Source organism: Delphinapterus leucas, chromosome 8 (assembly GCF_059928025.1).
Source record: "Delphinapterus leucas isolate spDelLeu-1000000601 "Yukka" chromosome 8, BTC_Dleu_Yukka2, whole genome shotgun sequence".
Classification (NCBI taxonomy): domain Eukaryota; kingdom Metazoa; phylum Chordata; class Mammalia; order Artiodactyla; family Monodontidae; genus Delphinapterus; species Delphinapterus leucas.
In genome coordinates, this window is record NC_143136.1 from 29,311,819 (window position 1) to 29,325,437 (window position 13,619).

Genomic DNA, 13,619 nt, shown 5'->3' on the forward strand with positions numbered 1-13,619 from the left:
ATAGCTATAAACTTCCTTCTTAGAACTGCTTTTGCTGCATCCCATAGGTTTTGGATTGTCATGTTTTCATTGTCATTTGTCTCTAGGTATTTTTTGATTTCCTCTTTGATTTCTTCAGTGATCTCTTGGTTATTTAGTAACATATTGTTTAGCATCCATGTGTTTTGTGTTTTTTACGTTTTTTTTCCCTGTAATTGATTTCTAATCTCATAGCATTGTGGTCAGAAAAGATGCTTGATATGATTTCAATTTTCTAAATTTACTGAGGCTTGATTTGTGACCCAGGATGTGATCTGTCCTGGAGAATGTTTCGTGTGCACTTGAGAAGAAAGTGTAATCTTCTGTTTTTGGATGGAATGTCCTATAAATCTCAATTAAATCTATCTGGTCTATTGTGTCATTTAAAGTTTGTGTTTCCTTATTAATTTTCTGTTTGGATGATCTGTCCATTGGTGTAAGTGAGGTGTTAAAGTCCCCCACTATTATTGTGTTACTGTCAATTTCCTCTTTTCGAGCTGTTAGCAGTTGCCTTATGTATTGAGGTGCTCCTATGTTGCGTGCGTATATATTTATAATTGTTATATCTTCTTCTTGGATTGATCCCTTGATCATTACATAGTGTCCTTCCTTGTCTCTTGTAACATTCTTTAGTTTAAAGTCTATTTTATCTGTTATGAGTATTGCTACTCCAGCTTTCTTTTGATTTCCATTTGCATGGAATATCTTTTTCCATCCCCTCACTTTCAGTCTGTATGTGTCCCTAGGTCTGAAGTGGGTCTCTTGTAGACAGCATATACATGGGTCTTGTTTTTGTATCCATTAAGCAAGCCTGTGTCTTTTGGTTGGAACATTTAATCCATTCACGTTTAAGGCAATTATCGATATGTATGTTCCTATTACCATTTTCTTAATGGTTTTGGGTTTGTTTTTGTAGGTCCTTTTCTTCTCTTGTGTCTCCCACTTAGGGAAGTTCCTTTAGCATTTGTTGTAGAGCTGGTTTGGTGGTGCTGAATTCTCTTAGCTTTTGCTTGTCTGTAAAGCTTTTGATTTCTCCATCGAATCTGAATGAGATCCTTGCTGGGTAGAGTAATCTTTGTTGTAGGTTCTTCCCTTTCATCACTTTAAGTATATCGTGCCACTCCCTTCTGGCTTGTAGAGTTTCTGCTGAGAAATCAGCTGTTAACATTATGGGAGTTCCCTTGTATGTTATTTGTCGTTTTTCCCTTGCTGCTTTCAATACTTTTTCTTTGTCTTTAAATTTTGCCAGTTTGATTACTATTTGTCTCAGCGTGTTTCTCCTTGGGTTTATCCTGTATAGGGCTCTCTGCACTTCCTGGACTTGGCTGGTTATTTCCTTTCCCATGTTAGGGAAGTTTTCGACTATAATCTCTTCAAATATTTTCTTGGGCCCTTTCTCTCTTCTCCTTCTGGGACCCCTATAATGCGAATGTTGTTGCGTTTAATGTTGTCCCAGAGGTCTCTTAGGCTGTCTTCATTTATTTTCATTCTTTTTCTTTATTCTGTTCTGCAGCAGTGAATTCTACCATTTTGTCTTTCAGGTCACTTGCCTGTTCTTCTGCCTCAGGTATTCTGCTATTGATTCCTTCTAGTGTGGTTTTCATTTCAGTTATTGTATTGTTCATCTCTGTTTGTTTGTTCTTTAATTCTTCTAGATCTTTTAAAAACATTTCTTGCGTCTTCTCAATCTTTGCCTCCATTCTTTTTCTGAGGTCCTGGATCATCTTCACTATCATTATTCTGAATTCTTTTTCTGGAAGATTGCCTATCTCCATTTCATTTAGTTGTTTTCCTGGGGTTTTATCTTGTTCTGTCATCCAGTACATAGCCCTCTGCCTTTTCATCTTGTCTGTCTTTCTGTGAATGTGTTTTTTGTTCCACAGGCTGCAGGATTGTAGTTCGTCTTGCTTCTGCTGTCTGCCCTCTGGTGGATGAGCCTCTTTTTCCAATGTTAAGAAAGCTTTGTGACATTTTCTCTCTCAGTGTCTGTATTCCCCAGGTGGTTTAAATTCTCTAGTGTTGCTGAGTGTGATGTGAAAGCAATTGATGGGTCTTTGCTGGTTTCCTCTAGATGTGCTAGGTGACAATATAAACCCATTACAGAGTACCCTTTCTCCTTTCCATTTTGCTTTTCCATTTCCTGATCTACAGAATTTCAAATTCCTAATCCAAGTCCTAAGGAGACTAGGACCCTAACATGCCCAGATAACAGAAATCTAGTAGCTACATTTTTTAAACAAATAAAAAGAAATAGATAGAATTAGTTTTAACAGAAACTAATAGGTACATCAACATCCTAGTCTCCTTAGGAAATGGATTAGGAACTTGAAATTTTGCAGATCAGGAAATGAATGCAGAAAATTTGCATTAGCAATGTTTATTTTCAAGAGACTTTAAATGCAAGATTCTGACACCTGTTCATATTTCATGCTACAATCTATAACTTAAAGGCAAATGTATAGTGCAATACGTTTGACATATCACTTATGCTCTCCCAAACCCATCTTCAGTGAGAACCTCTACCAATGAGTTCTGTAAAATGATGCACTTGGTTTCCCAGAGGGGATGTTTCTCAGGAGACTGATCCCAGGGTTGAGATGAAGATTTACAGGAAGATTTTCAGGATACTCCTTTTTTAGGCTCGGGCAGATAGGGAAGAAGTGGGAAGTGATCTTTGATGGTGAAGGAATAGTTAATCCATTGTAGAGTTTCACATTGTAGTCCCTGTTACAGAGGCGTGGCCAGATTTAAACAAGCAAGCAAACATTTTCTACTCTTATGCCAGTTCAGTACATAGAGAGGGACTGAAATCACTCAGGCTGTCCTGCACCTCTGCTGTACCTGGGTCTTTGTTGCAAATGAGGATGCTTTATTCATGCAGTTTCTTTTACAGGATTGAGCCAGGCCCTGCTTTAATGCTGTTGGTATCACAGTGAACAAAAGAGATGCCCGCATGAAGCTTATACTCTCCTAGGGGAAGCAGACAGTAGTACACACAAACAATATGCAGTCTAATGTCAGAGTGACTAAGTAGTATATAGAAGATTACAGAATCTGCTGTTCAGCAGATGATGGGGAGGGTAGGTCTCTCTGAGGTGGAGACATTTGAACATTGACCTGAATGAAGTGAGGCAACAGGAGCGTTCCAGGTAGCAAGTGCAAAGGCCCTGAGATGGGAACAGCCAGATAGGGCGTGGGGAATCAGGTTGGCGGTGGCAGATCATGTAGACTCTATACTACAGGACCTTATAGGCTTTTGACTTTTATTCTAAAAGCAATAGGAAACCATTGGAGCATTTACACTTTAATATCTTCTTAACCATTTTTGGGTCATGAACTTCTTTGGCAGTTTGGTGAAGCCTGTGGAACCCTCTGCAGAATAATATTTTTAAATGCATAAAATAAAATCCAGGGGATTTTAAAGAAAACAATTATATGGAAATATAAAGATTGAAGTCACCTTTAAGGGACACACATGCTCTGATTTACATTTTCAAAAGGTTGTTCTGACTGCTGCAGCGAGAATAGACCATAGGGGCCAAGGATAGAAGCACAGAGACCAGTGAGCTTGGAGCCAAGCTGTTTTCATCTACCCTGTAGGGCAATGGTCTCGAAATAGGGTTGTGCAACACAGTCTTTTTGAGTGCAGGAAGAAAAATTTATAACTTCTATTTATATTTAATTGACCCTAATTCTTTTAAATTTCTATATTGAGTGTATGTTTTATAATATCCTAATATATTAGGACATTAGTACATTTATATAATTCATGAATAAATCTGCATGTATTGGAGGTACATGTTCAAAAGGTAATGGTAACAATATATTTTGATCAATCAAATGTGATGTTTGTGATGTAGGAAGAGTTACTCTGTAAGAAACTAAAAAAAAAAAAAAATGCCACACCGCTTTAGACCACATTCCATTTCAGAGGCCATTTTGTGGGGAAGCATGAATTTGTGCCATGATTCAGCCTTGCTAAATGTCAGTCCTGTTTCTCAAGCATCCTTAACTCTCCTTAAGAGCCCTCATATGGCTATAAATCTATTTACACCTGATTAGACCTACTATCACATCTGACGTGACACATACTCCCCCAGGGAAATGAGTTTCCTGGGGTTAATAATTTCCAGAAAGGAAAAGCAGTTCTTGATGTTCCCCCTAAAATTCTGAAGAGCGGCTTCTACTGCGGGCCCTGTGAACCGTGCAGGCACTGTCATGCTCTCCTGTACATCCTCTTTGTCACATGCTTGCCTTCATTCACACACTCCTTCGGAACTTGAGTCCTGATGTTTGAAGCCTGTCTCCCATTTGCCTGTCTCACAGAGACCTCTCTTGAACATTTTTGTTCACTCTTGAGATGCAGTGAGCCAAATGCTGGGCATTCTAGGTGCCGCAAGTGTAGCGTGGGGCAGGGCTATGACATTTTCTGTTTTATACCCAGGAATAGGACCTGGAGTGGAGCAAGGACAGAAGGGAGGGTGAGGCAGATGAGCTGATTTTGCATGAATCTGTTCAGTTATTACTGAACTGCCTTTTTCTTTTCTTTCTTTCTCCCTCCCTCCCTCTCTCCCTCCCTCCCTTCCTTCCTTCCTTCCTTCTTTTCTCCTACACCCCTTTCACCCCCTGTCTTATTTTTCTAAAAGCCTTTGTTTTCTTTTATAAAGAAAGCCGTTCTTTTCTAAAGAAGGAAAGCCAAGCCTTTCATAAAATGAGCAGAAACCCTCAGGTACGGTGTTAGGATAAAAACTAATGCATTGTGGGTGTAGGTTGTTCTGCCCCCAAGATCCAGCAGTCAGGTGTTGGTGTCTGGGGGATGTAATCTTGGCCATGCAAAGTGCTGACGGAAGAATTTCACTGACTTGAGAGTAGATATTAGTTTGTGGAAGTGGGTACAGAACCCAGAAACTAGGCCAGCCTAACCACACTATTTGTGAGCTTTAGATAGGAAATTGTATTCCCAATTCTTTGTATTTTTCCTGTCCCTCTGATTTCTGAACTCTCCCTGTTTCAGGCACTACTCCTTCATTTGGCTCTGTTCTTTCTTGGTTATTTTAAATTTCTTATTAGTGAGTATTTGCGGGAATGGCAACTTGTAGGTCAATTACTCAGGAGCTAGAAAAATAACTTGATGCATCACTGTAGCATAACTTGGCTAAACTAGCAGGGCACAGAGGGTCTTGTCCGTAGTGTTATTCTGTATAGCACCTGCTGCAAGCAGGAAACAATGTTAGGTGACACGATTCAGAGCTAAGTCAAGCTGTTTGTAGTTTCTGTCTGTGCGGTGGCAAAAGGGACGCAGCCACTGGAAGGACACTGAAATAGCTACTGGGAAGAGGATGGTTGGTTTGTGCCAGGAATTAACAGAGCATCTACATTATTTTCTGGGAAATAACTAAATCCTTGATGATATTTGTCAGAATAGAACAGAACAAAACTGGTTAAAAAAAGTTCAACAAGGGGAAAAGCAAACTCTTTGAAATTTTTAAAAAATATACCCAAAGACATCTACTTTAATCTCCCTCATTTTCTGTGTCCTTCCTGTGTCCTTCAGAATGTGGTTGCCTGTGATGGACGGGTCTGTTCGATTGTGGGATTGATTTTGGGGACTGGATGTCTCTGCTTGTTGCTGTAGAATGTCATGGGATTTCCAGATGCCTTGTTGCATTTGGGGTACGCTTGGTACCCAAGGTTCCAGGACCCTCCAATTTTACTCTCATTTGAAGGCCTTTGAGGGTGGAAGGTATTTTGAATTTCTGAAGTCTTTGGTGCCTCATTCTCCGTTTCTTGTTGTTGTTTGTGTCAGATTTGTTTGAAGTAACAGAGCCTCGTGGGTGATCAATAACATTAAGTAAATGATGCCAACAGGCCTCTCTGAGAGGGCACTTCTCTCTCCTACTTGGGTCTCTTATTTCCCCTTCAGCATCCCACCCATTCAGAGCAGATCTAAAGAGCACAGTTTTTCTGGTCCATTCTCCATCAGTATACTGAGAAAATACTTAAAACTTAAAAAGACTCTCTGTTTTCCAATATTTAGTTTGCCCAGAGTGACTCCAGACCCAGCTGTCTGGAGCCTGAGCCCTGGAAGTTCGTACTGACGGCCAGTTAGACCTGTCTCCTCAGCAGCCTCTGAGAATATAGACGAACGGGGAGGAAAGGGGGTTCAGATTAATTGAACATTTACCTTGTGCCAGGCTTTGGAAATGCCTTATACACAATGACTTATGTAAGCCTCACGATAAACACAGGCATCTCACCCCCACTTGACAGATAAGGACCCTGAGGCCTGGTGTCTGCAAAGAATGAATAAGATCCCAGGTGTGCTAACTCCAAAGCTGACTTGACCCCTCCACTCTTCACTTTCTCTGCAGCAAGCGCACTTTTCCAAAATTGTGGCTTTAAGTATCCAGAAGGTGAACTTTTAACACCGCTCAGTGATTCTTTTTTTTTTTTTTTTTTTTTTCTGGTTTCCAAAACTGAATGGGTTTCCTCCTGCGCTTCTGGCCCTCCTTCATGTCCTCTTGGTTCGATTGAAAAGAAATGCCTGTGTTTCTCATTCCTCTTCTCCATGGGTTTTACAGAGCAGCAGCCCACTAGGGCACCAATTTAATGAAATGAAATTTTTCAATCATGTTTGGTTCAATTCTAGGTGATACAAATAAAGAATTGTGAATGCTTTGTAGTTAGGTTCAAAGGGAAGGAAAAAGGTGGAAAGAAGAAACTGGGTCAAGTATAGTACCTGGGCAATGTCTCCTTAAGTGCTGCCTAGTGAACGTTGAGCTATTAAAAATGGAGAAATAATGGGGCAGCCGTACTACTTTGGCACTTGTGTATCTGGAAATTTCAGGTTTAGCAGTTTATAATACTTACCTATGCCAGGCGTTGTTCTAATTTATATATAGTACATATGTATATTAATTTATCCTCTCCAAACCCTTTAAGGTACATATCTCTAAGAAAACAGAGGCACAGAGATGTTGATTAACTTGCCCAAGGATAGACAGTTAAGGGCGGAACCAAAAGTTGAGCTTAGGAAGGTTGGCTTCAGAGCTGTTGACTGCTATGCTAACCAGCCTCTCAGTTACAGGGCTCGGTAACTCTCATGATTTCAAAGATCATTTTTCTTCTTATTAGAACCAGCCCACCATACAGTTGGAAGGGTAAGTATTTGTCATGTTTGATGACAGACGTTGATGGGTTAAAAAAAGGTCTTAGGAAAATCATGTACTTTCTCTTCCATATTCCTCAATCTGTATTTACTGTGCGAAAAGGTCACTTGAGCACAGAGCTCGAATTTCGTGCTTCTAAGCAGCTTCACCGTGGCTGAAACCTTGCTCTACAAATTGACTTTAAAAATATTTTGTAATAATGTGTATCACGCTCAAATATGAACGCTCTGGAGTCATTAAGTGATGAGCTTCTTAAATAGGACTTTTGCAACTGTATTTTACATAAATGCCGGGAATCGTTAAGTGATTTTTGTTTTACTCTCAGATCGTAGCCTTTTCTCGTGACTGTCCATCCACTCACATTTACTGGAAGGAACTGGGGTTCTGGGAGACCTGAGCTCTTTGCCTTGTCAGTCAGCTGCCTGGCTACAGTTTGTGGTAGGAGGGAAGAGAGGGGAGAAGACTAAATAGGCTGAAATGGTAAATTACTGTAGGTTCTGGAGAAAAATAGAATTAGAAACATTTGTGGTTCAGATGAAAATAGCACATTTCCTTTCTGCTTGGAGTCGGGGGGAGGGTGTCAAAGTGCTCCAGGGAATAGAAAATAAATAAAAATTGATCCCTCACCAGTTGAAGGAAATGCTCTGACTCTGGGAACTGAAATGACAGCTCCAGATTTGAAGATCTTGTGAAACCACTTTTGAAGGTTAAAAAATAAAATAAAATAAAATAACAAGAAAAACACCAGGACACTTAAAAAAAAAAAAAACAACAAATGTGACATACTGTGTTAGGAAATGCAGTCTTTCAAGAATGATTTCACAGCCCTTTTCCAATACTGTAGAATAGGTAGCAGACCCTGATCAGGTGTGTGCCCCTTTTGTTCCTGTTGCTGACCATGGTCATTCCATCTCTTCTTGCAGGTGAGAAGCCTTATAAGTGCTCATGGGAAGGGTGTGAGTGGCGTTTTGCACGAAGCGATGAGCTCACAAGGCACTACAGGAAACACACAGGTGCAAAGCCCTTTAAATGCAACCACTGCGACAGGTAAAGAAACTTAGAAGCTGCTGGGATGGGGAAGGGAGTTGCTGAAATGGGTGGGGGGGGTGCTGGTCGTGTGCTCTTGGGTTTATCACAAGCCTCTCTTGCAGAGACTCAGGCCTGGGAATGCCTTTTACTTCTCCATGGAGAAAACCAATTAGATAAGGGTGCCTCCTTGTATGTAACCAAGAGATGATATGAATTCTTGGATCAGTTACATAAGTATTTAATGAGCATCAGAACGGTGATAGTCACTGGGTATCAATAAGACATAGCTCCTACCCTCAAGGGGATGATGTGACAGATAATTTTAGTATAATAGGAAAAGTGATAGGATAGAGAATGGTCACCTGTAGCTTCTGATCTTTTTATTAACATCAACACTATTTTTCCTCATCCTTAATAACGTGAAAGAATAGAAAGCCTGCTTAATGGAGGGAAGGTGAGTTATAAGGCTTTTCTTCGAAGCACTGTTAGAAATGAATTTGCTGAAGAGAGTTCCCATTCTTTGGGGGGCCTGAACCATCCTTTCTTCTTTGAAAATAGGTACAAAGTTCTAAAAGTTGGTGAGGCTTTGAGAACTTATCCTATAATTCAATTTCAAACCTTCAGCATTTGATAGTGGAAGAAAGAGCACGTAGCAGCAGATTCTACGCAAGTAATAGTACCTGACAGCCCTGGCATTATCAACCAATAAACCCCAAAATGGAGACTCTGCAGGCCAAGGTGAAGGCAGGATTAGGTTTAGACATAATCAAATAATGGGCTTGCATCTGAGCGTGTTAGCCTTCTAATCCTATTTCTGTGTTTAAAAGGAAGCTTAAGAAAATTAACCATCTTTTTAATGCACTACTAAAGGTCTCGGTTATGATGAGAAAAATGCTTCTAATACGATAAAAGCCCTGAAAGCCTCAGGGTTCCCCGGCTCAGCCAGCAGTTCACAGGCTGGCAGGAGGGGTGAGCAGGATGTCTGCAGAGGCCTGGCTCTCTGTCGGAGGAAATGCAATGGTTTTCCCATCCTGCCCCCCTCATCACTGTGCCGGCACCTCCCTCACCAGACCTTCCTCTGGAGTAGTGCCTGTTTGTTTGGAGAGCAGGGCAAGAGTGGCCAAATCTCATGGGTGGCCACTTGGCTTGGAGCTCCTTTAAGATGCTTATAAAGGAGCATTCAGGTTTTTCCTCCTTTTTTTTTTCTCCTTTTTCCTGAAGAGGCTATTTTCCTCTTATCTTCATTCTTGAAGAACTAAATAAAGCCCCCCATGCCTCCTGGAGCCCAAAGATAACCTCCCACCCCAGGGCTGAGGAAGTACATTCCATGAAGCTATTGTCTCTCATTCCCTTGGAGCTCTCTTCTGCTACCTAAAAACACAACCTATTTTTTCATTTCTATCCCATTACCTCAAAGTCCCCCTAAATTTATGTGAATCAGCAGCTGTTCTTCTACAGATTATATTTCAGTGATGTTTCTCCTTATTTGATATCGTCTCTCGACTCCCATCTCAAGTTCATTCCTCTCTAACCCTGGCTACTAATAAAGAAGTTATATAGATGGTGACTCTTTGACCACAGCCCTTTGAGGAAGAGCCTTATATCAGTGGGGATGAAGAGGATCCTTTGTGAGTTGTCAAAGTGTGGTGGTAGTAGGTACACACGAGTCGCCTTGCCCTGAAGGGTGGTGAGGCTATTACTTGGAGGTGGTGCATTATGGATGGCCATAATCTGGGGAAATTGCCAGTTAGCATTCCTCTCTTTAGGTCCACCGAGTTACTAAGCAGTATGCAGCTGTCCAGCACTTGACACGTTAGGATTAAACCTGACCATTTGTGTGATTTATATGGAGAAATATTTCACACCGACTGGATATTTCAGTGAAGGAGATGTCAGGGATGGGTAATTTGGTTAGTCTTTTGCTTTATTTTCCTCATTGAAATATACTCTGGCTTCTGGAGTTAGAAATTTGAGGAACAGGTGGTACAAATTCTGTGACGTGGTATTTGGGGGAGCTGGTGAGTAGCTCAGAGTCCTGTGACATGGGCCAAGAGTCATTGCATTTCAACAGTGTCAGAAATCAGGGGGAGGAGTCTCATTCGTGTGTCCTGACAGGTAGCACCTTGTACTTCAGTTGCAGGAATTATGCTAAGAATAGAGCAGGTCTGGGAGGTGACGTGGGGAGTTGGAGTGGTCCCAAAGCTGATGGAAGGAAAGCCTGGAGCGACCGGGGACTTGGCATTCCTTAGAAGACTTTACCTTCAGAAACAGAGGGCATCTGTAGCCCTTAGCAGGACACTGAAGCCTATTGGGCCCAAAGGGTGTATGAGCCCAAGAAACCTATCTCTTGCCTCGTTTAATTTAGCAATCAGACCGCCTAGAGGCCGAACTAGGATTAGGGTTTCTTGTCCTTAAAGCAGGTACCTCCTGGAGCCCAAATTATTTGCTTCTGCATTTCTAGATGCAAAAAAGTATAAGTCTAACTTATACTTTTATTTTGCCTGAAGGGTAGATTAAACATACATGAGTTTTTCTTTGTCTTGCTAACATTTAAAATTGCTAAGTGCCACAAAGATCTCTATTCCTAGCTTTGTCTGAAAAACGCAGACGATCTGGTAACAGTGGGCTCACATTCCCACGTGGCCATGATTTTCTGGTGCTGAAGAGTCATCACTACCTTTCAGTGATGGCCCTGTGGTCACTCATTTCTCACTGTCCCTCCTCCCCCACCACAGTCTCCCCAGTGAGAAGGCAGAGCATCCATAGCCGTGTATCATCACACTTCTCGTTATGTCCTCTTAATCCATGCCTTATCAGAAGTGGAATCACATAGTTTAACAGTGCTGTGTGTTTCTTACACTTCACCCATTGCACCCATTTACTTTATCTGCCTGGCCCCTGAAGACATTGGGTTTTGTGACCTCTGGCTTCAGGTTTGGGTTAGAGGAGAAAGCAGTGAGGTGACTCTGCCATTTTCTTACCGTCAAACTCAACAGTGCAGCCCACTCAGTGACCAGCTGCTTACAGCGCTGAATCTTCTTGCTCAGCCCACAGAGCACGAGGCTGCAGATGGTGGTTGTCAGGGCTGTTTCCACAAGTGGTCATATGCAGATATAATCCAGGGAGACTGCTCCCGGGGTAGTACCTCCAAGATCCTGGGAAGTTTAGAGGAGGCATTTTGATCTTTGATCTCTAAGTCAGCTCAGTAAGAGGTGGTGACAAATACCAGCCCCTATCTGGCCCTTCAGTGCCCCAGAGGATTGCTATCAGCTTAACGCCCATGTGACTTTAGTGGGCCTTTTTCATAAGCAGCAGAAACTACAATAGGGGTTTGACTAGTTCTCTGTAATGAACAAATTTCAATCATTAAGGACCTTCTTATTCAAGGTCATCTGACTGCTGTAGAGTCACAAATACCCTCTGGGGGTATATTACCTTACAATTATTTGATTCTGCATTTCTAGATGCTGAGTTTATTACTTTTTACTTTACTATTCCTATGTGGAACTCAGTAAGTATAAATTAATAAATATAAATTAATCATGGCTAAGTATCTTGCTGGTGTACTGGATTTAAATAAAACCTCAGTGGTGAGGGACCTAGTCTAATTTTTCTTTTTTAACGTCTTTTTTTGGGGTATAATTGCTTTACAATGGTTTGTTAGTTTCTGCTTCATAACAAAGTGAATCAGCTATACATATACATATATGCCCATATCTCCTCGCTTTGCGTCTCCCTCCCACCCTCCGTATCCACCCCTCTAAGTGGTCACAAAGCACCGAGCTGATCTCCCTGTGCTATGTGGTTGCTTCCCACTAGCTATCTGTTTTACATTTGGTAGTGTATATATGTCCATGCCAATCTCTCACATCGTCCCAGCTTATCCTTCCCATTCCCCGTGTCCTCAAGTCCATTCTCTACGTCTGCATCTTTATTCCTGTCCTGCCCCTAGGTTCTTCAGAACCATTTTTTTTTTTTTTTAGATTCCATATATATATGCTGGCATACGGTATTTTTCTCTTTCTGACTTACTTCACTCTGTATGACAGACTCTAGGTCCATCCACCTCACTACAAATAACTCAGTTTTGTTTCTTTTATGGCTGAGTAATATTGCATTGTATTTATGTACCACATCTTCTTTATCCATTCATCTCTCGAGGGACACTTAGGTTGCTTTCGTGCCCTGGCTATTGTAAATAGAGCTGCAATGAACATTGTGGTACATGACTCTTTTTGAATTATGGTTTTCCCAGGGTAAATGCCCAGTAGTGGGATTGCTGGGTCATATGGTAGTTCTGTTTTTAGATTTTTAATGAACCTCCATACTGTTCTCCATAGTGGCTGTATAAATTTACATTCCCACCAATAGTGCAAGAGGGTTCCCTTTTCTCCACACCCTCTCCAGCATTTATTGTTTATAGATTTTTTGATGGTGGCCATTCTGACCAGTGTGAGGTGATACCTCATTGTAGTTTTGATTTGCATTTCTGTAATGATTAGTGATGTTGAGCATCCTTTCATGTGTTTGTTGGCAACCTGTATATCTTCTTTGGAGAAATGTCTATTTAGATCTTCTGCCCATTTTTGGATTGGGTTGTTTGTTTCTTTGATATTGACTGCATGAGCTGCTTGTATATTTTGGAGATTAATCCTTTGTTAGTTGCTTCATTTGCAAATATTTTCTCCCATTCTGAGGGTTGTCTTTTCGTCTTGTTTATGGTTTCCTTTGCTGTGCAAAAGCTTTTAAGTTTCATTAGGTCCCATTTGTTTATTTTTGTTTTTATTTCCATTTCTCTAGGAGGTGGGTCAAAAAGGATCGCGCTGTGATTTAGGTCATAGAGTGTTCTGCCTATGTTTTCCTCTAAGAGTTAGATAGTTTCTGGCCTTACATTTAGGTCTTTAATCCATTTTGAGTTTATTTTTGTGTATGGTGTTAGGGAGTGTTCTAATTTCATTCTTTTACATGTAGCTGTCCAGTTTTCCCAGCACTATTTATAGAAGAGGCTGTCTTTTCTCCATTGTATATTCTCGCCTCCTTTATCAAAGATAAGGTGACCATATGTGTGTGGGTTTATCTCTGGGCTTTCTGTCCTGTTCCATTGATCTCTATTTCTGTTTTTGTGCCAGTACCATACTGTCTTGATTACTGTAGCTTTGTAGTATAGTCTGAAATCCAGGAGCCTGATCCCACCAGCTCCATTTTCCTTTATCAAGATAGCTTTGGCTATTCAGGGTCTTTTGTGTTTCCATACAAATTGTGAAGTTTTTTACTCTAGTTCTGTGAAAAATGCCATTGGTAGCTTGATAGGGGTTGCATTGAATCTGTAGATTGCTTTGGGTAGTATAGTCATTTTCACAATATTGATTCTTCCAATCCAAGAACATGGTATATCTCTCCATC

At 41.0% G+C, this 13,619-nt stretch overlaps 1 protein-coding gene across 11 annotated transcripts in view; it reads left to right on the forward strand.

The window, feature by feature from the left end:
- Positions 1-13,619, forward strand: part of KLF7 (KLF transcription factor 7) — a 116,749-nt gene that overhangs the window by 86,453 nt on the left and 16,677 nt on the right. For 9 of the 11 annotated variants that reach the window (XR_016394026.1, XR_016394027.1, XR_016394028.1 and 6 more), the window contains one exon: positions 8,111-8,234. The exons of 1 other annotated variant lie outside the window; for it this stretch is intronic. Coding sequence is in view for 4 of the 10 variants with exons in the window: in XM_089916463.1 (XP_089772589.1) it covers positions 8,111-8,234 (124 nt within the window). In the remaining 6 variants the exon portion in view is untranslated. Of the gene's footprint in view, positions 1-8,110; positions 8,235-13,619 lie in introns of those variants that run through there. One more of the 11 variants, XR_016394031.1, reaches the window with a different exon arrangement.